The 7,315-nt window shown below is 34.2% G+C and overlaps 3 protein-coding genes across 6 annotated transcripts; 1 reads left to right on the forward strand and 2 right to left on the reverse strand.

Moving 5' to 3' along the window:
* Positions 1–411: 411 nt before the first annotated feature.
* On the reverse strand, positions 412–1,444 carry LOC116840433. 2 transcript variants are annotated; one of them, XM_032807111.1, is made up of 3 exons: positions 1,310–1,444; positions 821–1,047; positions 412–617 (listed from the first exon to the last, which is right to left on the reverse strand). In XM_032807111.1, exons 1-3 carry the CDS (start codon positions 1,325–1,327, stop codon positions 446–448), a joined length of 417 nt encoding a protein of 138 aa, XP_032663002.1. In that variant the 5' UTR covers positions 1,328–1,444; the 3' UTR covers positions 412–445. The 2 variants fall into 2 exon arrangements, with proteins under 2 accessions (XP_032663002.1, XP_032663003.1); XM_032807112.1 differs by lacking the exon at positions 1,310–1,444 and adding an exon at positions 1,127–1,229.
* Positions 424–3,560, forward strand: LOC116840430 (general odorant-binding protein 71). Its single transcript, XM_032807105.1, has 6 exons — positions 424–1,795; positions 2,016–2,200; positions 2,405–2,621; positions 2,880–2,915; positions 2,989–3,183; positions 3,410–3,560. The coding sequence occupies exons 1-6, from the start codon at positions 1,733–1,735 to the stop codon at positions 3,431–3,433; spliced, it is 720 nt and encodes a 239-aa protein (XP_032662996.1). The 5' UTR covers positions 424–1,732; the 3' UTR covers positions 3,434–3,560.
* A 46-nt stretch (positions 3,561–3,606) lies between these two features.
* On the reverse strand, positions 3,607–6,885 carry LOC116840429 (IST1 homolog). Of its 3 annotated transcripts, none has more exons than XM_032807104.1 (6): positions 6,097–6,885; positions 5,503–5,831; positions 4,950–5,391; positions 4,558–4,689; positions 4,349–4,402; positions 3,607–4,232 (listed from the first exon to the last, which is right to left on the reverse strand). In XM_032807104.1, exons 2-6 carry the CDS (start codon positions 5,769–5,771, stop codon positions 4,056–4,058), a joined length of 1,074 nt encoding a protein of 357 aa, XP_032662995.1. In that variant the 5' UTR covers positions 5,772–5,831; positions 6,097–6,885; the 3' UTR covers positions 3,607–4,055. The 3 variants fall into 3 exon arrangements, with proteins under 3 accessions (XP_032662995.1, XP_032662993.1, XP_032662994.1); XM_032807102.1 differs by having other exon boundaries at positions 5,947–6,885; XM_032807103.1 differs by having other exon boundaries at positions 5,921–6,885.
* Between the last annotated feature and the right edge of the window lie 430 nt (positions 6,886–7,315).

The following is a 7,315-nucleotide window of genomic DNA, read 5'->3' on the forward strand; positions in this document are numbered from 1 at the left end:
TATATATATATATATATATATATATATATATATATATATATATATATATGTATATACACACAGACTAACGTATGCATAACTCTGTATATTATATATACATCTCTATATATATATGCATATATAGAGTTACATATACATATATATCTATACTTGGTATTATTATATAACATTTACATCTTTTTTTGCGTTGATATTTTTTTCTTATATAGCGATTGTTATTGTTAAATAAACGGTTTAATCCCAATATGCCATCAGCGATTACTTGTACAGGGTATTCATACACGTATCGTGTATTCTTTTTTAACCTTGAATTATATAATTGTATATAATTCTCAGAACCTGTTATGTAATAATTGTTAGATGCTTCGATTATCTTAGGATATCCAATATATTTATTACATAATATAGCAGAAGAAGAAGAGAAGTAGAGAGTGTTTAAAATTTATTAAGTTTCAGGTTTGGAAGTGATAGTTTCGTGATGTCGCTCTTGGTACCCGTTGCTGGGTTCTGCGACGTAATTGATAATCCTAAGCTTTCCTTTCGCATCGTAAAAACCATATCGCCCCTTGACGCTTCCATCCCGCAGACGCTCCTCCAACCTGTATTGTCGATTTTTCCTATAATAGTAACAATCCATTGTTATTTCGATCATAATTACACCCATTAGTTCACCACAAATACTTGAATTGATAATCGCCGCCAAGTAGATGTCTCGATTACGCATAATCAATTTGCATTTATGGATGTTGATTTAAAAGTTCATTTACATTTCTATTTCTAGAAATTGCTTAGTCAAAACGTCTCAACGGAGGATATTTACCCGTGTCCAGTATCGAAGCCGAAGATATACGTTCCTGGTCCCCGATGATTTCTTATTTGAAAATCTACTCGGCTTCCGTCCGATGATTGTTCCGTCGCTCTCTTGGATATCATAGCGGGATGAAGTATCGAGGTATTATTGAGATGTAGCGATATGGTTTCTTCGTTCACATTACGATTATCGTGTATTGGTAACATGGTTGCGAGAATAGAAAGTTCCAAGAGAAGCTGCAAAGAAAAGCACAAAGAATTCAAGACATCGACTTTGCGGTCATATAGTTACTCGACGGAATCTGTCGTATAATACCATTCGATCGCTTTCACATCTTCACGGTCCATTGCTCTTCCTCTGATCAATATTTCTATCTATCGCACGGTTCTCATCGAGATAAAAAATATGACAATGACCGAATAGTTATTCTCTGTCGAAAGCGAACTTCTCGTAGTAAAAATAAGATATGTACTTACGATAATTACGAACAGTACTCACAAAGCACTTGATGTACATCGTATCTAACTCGGCGAACAGTTCCAGATGAACTGATCACTTTCAAGCAGATTCAAGCTTGTGTGTTGTGTCTCCGCAAAACTCTCACTTTCTCCGTGATTGAGTTTTTTCTGTCTCTCCCTCTCTGTTTCTTCCTTTTTATTTCAACGATTCGATATTGTTACCTTTAACAAAAAAACCCGCGACAATATGATGGAGAATACAATCAGTAATTAAAGGAATTGCATAAGCAAAGTAGTCGAGCGTGTTTCCGTTCAGAGACATGGAACAATATCGTTGTTTTGTAACAACTATTCAGCCGTCAACTTGTCTCGCCCGTGATATGAGCATTTTTGGTGTGGTGATTTATAAGCGCGTGTGGATAAAAATGAAGAACGCTATTCGGAAGGAATCAATCCACGCAAGATGGCTAAGGTAATTTCCATTGTGCTGTGCTGCGTTTGCTTGCTGCTGCTAGAGTCTGCAAATGTAAGTAATTACGACAAAATTTCATTGTAATAAATATCCCTTTAAGTTGTTTTTTGGTGACTAAAATTATTGGAATCTTTCAATCTCTGAATATTTTCATTCTCTGTAAATATTTTTTATGTAAAAATCGATACAATGTTTATATTACACTTAAAATATAATATCACAGTGTAAGAATGTAATGATAAGTATAATTTAACAAGTTTTCTCATATTTGCAGTCGTTGAGATGTAAAACAGGCGTCCAGCAAGCGGACGATCAATTCCGCAAAGTTGTGCAGATCTGCAAGAAACGACACAATGGTAACAACGACGATTCTTCGTCAGGTGAAGATGACGAGGACGACTCGGATTTATTGAACAAATTCTTCATGAAAGGCGGTGACACCTCCCACACGCAAACTTCGTAAGATTAGAAAAATTGTTAGCAAAATGAGATAGAACGATTACTTTTCACAGAAGTAATCGATACGCGATCGAATATTAATGATAACGATATCTTGTAATTGATGTTGACATAAACTAGTTCGTGAATATATAGTAATAATGATCAATATGATAATTATTATTAACGATAATATCGGTAATAACCAATAATGTAACCAACAAGGAACCAACAGAAAGGTGGTAGCGATGTACGTCATCCCCTCAATCAGACGAATGGAAACTGGAGAAGTCCTCAACACCCTAATCACGGTAATAGTAATAATAATAATAATAATAATCATCGCGATTTTGGATATCCTGAGGGAAACGCCAGAGGTGGTTCAGGCTTCGATCAAATGAACAGCAGCTTCGGAAACTCCAATAAGGACCAAGAACGAACTGTAAGATATATTAATACAAGTACAATTATATAATATACACATATATTATCTTCGAAGTATTTAATGAATGCACGAAAAACATAAGCAGTATAAGCAAATTTTTACGAAATGATAATATTTCCGACATATATGTTATGTATTACACACACACACACACACACACATATATATATATATATATATATATATATATATATATATATATATATATATTACGCAATTAATTTACATAATTGACACATGAATTATTGTGTACAGTGCATCATCCAGTGTTTCTTCAACGAATTGAACGCGGTAAGTGAACAAGCTGTTTCAGTATTTGAGGATAATACCTTGCAATCAGTCTTCTTAATTTTAATTCTAACAGGTGGATCAGAGAGGATTCCCCGCGCAGGAATTGGTTATTAATCTGATGACACACAACATACAAAATCCAGAGTTGCAAGATTTTATGGAGGAAGCAATCATAGAGTGTTTTCACTTCCTCAGTGCAGACATGAGGCAGGACAAGTGTTATTTCTCACAGAATCTCTTGTCTTGTTTGGCCGACAAAGGAAAAGAAGTGTGTTTTAAGAAAAATTATTAATTAGTAGAATTGTTTAAAGTCTGTCGACTTTAAACAATTCTACTAATGTTAGATGGCAACTAAATGAAAAAATTTTTTGCCTAATACGAGTTTTTAAGATTTTTTTTATATTTGATCTATAAGAAGTATAATTAAAAGATTCAAAAAAAAAATTCCAATATTTCTTAAACACCAACAATTAACGTAATTTTTTTCTTTTCAGAGATGCGAGGATTGGAATCATTAATAACACTATGTGCAGACTCATAATCAATTAGCTAATTATCTCCATAGAAAAAGGACAAAGAAGAAATTCTTGTAAAAATGTGATCTAAAAGAATATTATATGAAACTTATAAAGCATCTTTTTGAGCATGTAATAATTGCATAATGGTAAAAAAATAATAAATGAACACCATATATATTAATATTATAACAATTTATAACATTTTCGCACAAATAGAACATAATTATACCATTTGTTTTCGTTTTTCAATTATTTATACACAAACATCAGGAAACTTTGAAAATCATATTATATATTTATATTTCTTTTTTTTTCAAACAATTGCGCTGACTACTTTTCGTATTTCTCAAAACAATGCATACTTACAAAAATAATTAATAAAACTGTGTCATTGAAAATTTATATTTCGTAGTAAGTGAGTTTTGCAAAAAAGCATTTTTCATCGATTCTCGAGAAGTGTTATTGCCGAAAGTGCAAGCAGCGCAAGCATATATCACGTTGTCTTAAATTGTAAACTTTCCCTATTTGCCGAAGGCAGTACTAAATACAATATCGTCTTGTGACAGTAAAGTAAAGCTGTAAATAACGTGTTTCGGATGTTGTTCTCGCACGTCACCGGACGTTACTTCCTCTTCTTCAGATCCTCGAATCGCTTCATTAAATCATCGAAATCGATGTCGTCATTCTCAGGCGGATTTGTAGGAGTCTCATTTTCCGTCGGTACCGCCGGTAGATCCGGAAGCTGGAAGTTATTCATTGGTATTTTGGACCTCGGCTGAGGTTTCGGTTTCTCATCCGACTGTAGAATAAAACAAACATTAGTGAGCTAGTAGAATTTTCTTCAAAATTATAGCATTAATTTTGTAACTATTTTGCAAAAATTAAAATAATGAAAAATGTTATATACAAACTTACTTGTTTGTTCAAGTCAGGTGGGAAATCAGGTCTGTAGGGTGGCGGTAGATCTTCCTAATTGATAATTTTTCAGAAATATTATATAAGTAGATGAATTAGTTTTATACAGTCGTTACTGCACAAGCACACACAAGAAAACTTTCCTTTTTAAATATATTATTAATTTATCAAGTTTTAATATTATTGGTAAGTAATCGTACATTACTCACAGGTTTATTCGAATTGGCATTGTCCAGGGGTATGTTGTACGAGAATGCAGTGGGATTAAAAGAAGTATTTTGATCCTTCTCTGTAGAAGGTGGAGATACGAATCCCATGGGTAAGCCATCTTTCTCTGAACCCTACAACATTACGATATCCTTAATTGCATGATGCATAAAACTAAGAAATTACCACTGGAAAGTTTAGTCAATCAAATGTCTATGATTATCAAAACCAAAATATCACACTCTTTAAGAATGAAAATGTTTATCAAATATTAAAATTGTGTATACTAGTATAAATTTTATCATATATTAAAGTGTGTGTGCTATTTATATTGCGTCCTACATCTGCTCAATGTACACAATTTTTAAATGAGATAAAAAGTAATACAAATTACCGCACTCATGAATCCAGCATCAGGTAACAGAGGTGCCTGTGGAAAGCCAATAAAACCAGGTGGATGAGGAACTCCACCTCCACTGGCCATATCCAGATTATTCCTTGATTCTCCTCCATTGGCTCCTATGTCTATCAACATTGCATCTTGGGCTTCTGCCATCACTTGCGGATCTGGTTCATACTCAACATTATAATTCTTGGCGATCTCTATCAAATACTTCTCCACAAGCAATTTTGATGGTGATTGTACACTCATCTTGTGTTTCAACTTCTCAGATATGGTCTGTATTGCCTCTTCCCGACAAGCCTCTGTATACTGTCTGCCATACTTTGATGTCAGAATGTCTGCTATCACTTTGATCTCTTGTACATCTGTCTGAATACGAGGTGCTACCCACAGGATAGTGGATATAGCTTCTGCTAGGCCATCATCAAGGTTTCTGAAAGCAAGTAACATAGATTTAAGATTGTTGCTTGTTTGAAAACGAGCTCTTTAGTTGTCAATTACATAAAAAGGTTCTATTCAACAGTTACACAACAATGACACATACTTCATCTGTTGGATGAGGCCAAAGCGTGCCAACAGCAAGTCACAGTACATCTCCAATAGTTCCATAGCTTCCACCATGTAGTCCTCACGGATAATGTGCTCAACTCGGATCTTAGCTCGTTCTGACTTGCCAGCAGCAATGAAGTCTGCGATCTCACGTCGAGCTTTCTGTGCCAGTTCAGTTTTCTTCTTTTCTAATAGTTTCAACCGATTAATTGCCAGACGCAAGTGCGTCTTGAGTTTTGTGTAATTGGGCCCACTGGAGAACATCTTTTGCGTAGGCTATGTTTATCTATTAGTTTTCTTTGTTTCACTGTATGTCGTTTCTCCCTATTAATAGGTTTTTTCTATTAATATCAAATATTTTTTTTTATTTTTAATATATCTACAGTAGGATTGATATTAATGTATCTCATTACTCTGTGTGACAATTGTTCAATATAACCTTTTTGTCACTTGTTTGACCAAACGGATCTTCTTTCCCGGACGTCTTTTTTTAGGGGCGTAGTAACAAATATCTAATATCTATCTTCCTTATTCCTTATATTTTTATTTCCTCTCTCCACAAAGGCTTTTAGGAAAAAGTTGACGATACCTTGCGTCGTTATATCCAAATTAGAGTAACTTTCCCCGTGACCGTAGTGATCATGGAAAGTGATCGCTGATTACGTCTTTTTCCTTTTTTCTTTTTTTAAGAATTTTCTTTAGAAATACAATATCTTAATTATGAAGGAATGACAATTAGCGAATGATCTCACTCAATTGCTCCGACACTCACGTGTCATCTATGTGTGTGATGGTGAGCGATATCACGCACACACCACTGTGAAGTAACCGCGTGATGTCATCGACTAGTTCGAACAGACTCGAACAATTGAAACAATGAAAAATTTGATCGGACTAGTTATGATGATGGAAACTTAAGTTTTGTACATTATTAGCATAAAATGATAGGTTATGCACTATAAGCACGGTGAAAAATAAAAGGTTTAATTCGACGGTTAGTAAATCGCGTAATTGAGTAAATAGGAATTCTCCTAATCTATCATTTGGTTAATAATTAAGCAGTAATTAAGAACAAGAAGATTACATAACCAATAGTTGGACGAGCTGTAATGTATATTTGTATTGGTAATATACAATATATATTTGACAAATAATAAATTGTCTAACTCATCTATCTCGTCTAGACTTACTACTTAGGCTCAGTTCTACAATCTCCAGTTAACTAGCTGGTTATTCCATTGGACTTGACCAATCGCATTTGACATTAAGAAGAATTAATTAGAATTAACCAATTACTATTGGGACTTAACCGGTAGATAAAATTAAACGGATATTGTGGAACTTGGCCTTAAAGTACTCGTTCTATCTGCCGTTGAGTTTTGGCTACGAGTCACTTAACTTTGGTGAGATGGTGGCGGTATGTAGCAGAGAGTGCGTCATAGAAGCAACCAATCAGCGCTATGTCGCTCTTTGCTGATTGGTTGCTTCTATGACGCACTCTTTTACTCTGTAGTAATTTCTGCAAGTAATTTCACCCTTATGTAAGCCGAGCTTTATATAGGGTGCGTTCGGGGAGCACGCTAAAAAATAATTGGTTAATTTAACAAATTTCTCTCTTTCATAATTATTTAATAAATTATTATCTATTATTTTAATATTTAATAAATTATTATCTATAGGTGCGTTCGGGGAGCCCGCTATTAGCGCTACTCAGCGCTATCGGGTGGGACCAGATTGACCACGATACGATTGGACACAGATTGTAATGATTGGTTCGACCTAGTAATTCACTAGATAATTCTTTTCAT

The sequence above is a fragment of the Odontomachus brunneus genome, unplaced genomic scaffold, assembly GCF_010583005.1.
Source record: "Odontomachus brunneus isolate Ranch 3 - 2012 unplaced genomic scaffold, Obru_v1 Obru_scaffold_010, whole genome shotgun sequence".
Classification (NCBI taxonomy): domain Eukaryota; kingdom Metazoa; phylum Arthropoda; class Insecta; order Hymenoptera; family Formicidae; genus Odontomachus; species Odontomachus brunneus.

Excerpts from the sequence above, each read along its gene's own strand:
- LOC116840433 (XM_032807111.1), bottom strand. Across the intron at positions 618-820 it reads GGCTTCGATACTGGACACGG|GAAAAATCGACAATACAGGT; the intron begins GTAAATATCCTC and ends TTACTATTATAG.
- LOC116840429 (XM_032807104.1), bottom strand. The coding sequence starts at position 5,771 with ATGTTCTCCAGTGGGCCCAATTACACAAAACTCAAGACGCACTTGCGT. Across the intron at positions 4,690-4,949 it reads ATGCTGGATTCATGAGTGCG|GGTTCAGAGAAAGATGGCTT; the intron begins GTAATTTGTATT and ends GTAATGTTGTAG. Across the intron at positions 4,403-4,557 it reads ATGCCAATTCGAATAAACCT|GAAGATCTACCGCCACCCTA; the intron begins GTGAGTAATGTA and ends ATTATCAATTAG.
- LOC116840430 (XM_032807105.1), top strand. The coding sequence starts at position 1,733 with ATGGCTAAGGTAATTTCCATTGTGCTGTGCTGCGTTTGCTTGCTGCTG. Across the intron at positions 2,916-2,988 it reads TCTTCAACGAATTGAACGCG|GTGGATCAGAGAGGATTCCC; the intron begins GTAAGTGAACAA and ends TAATTCTAACAG. Across the intron at positions 3,184-3,409 it reads TGGCCGACAAAGGAAAAGAA|AGATGCGAGGATTGGAATCA; the intron begins GTGTGTTTTAAG and ends TTTTCTTTTCAG.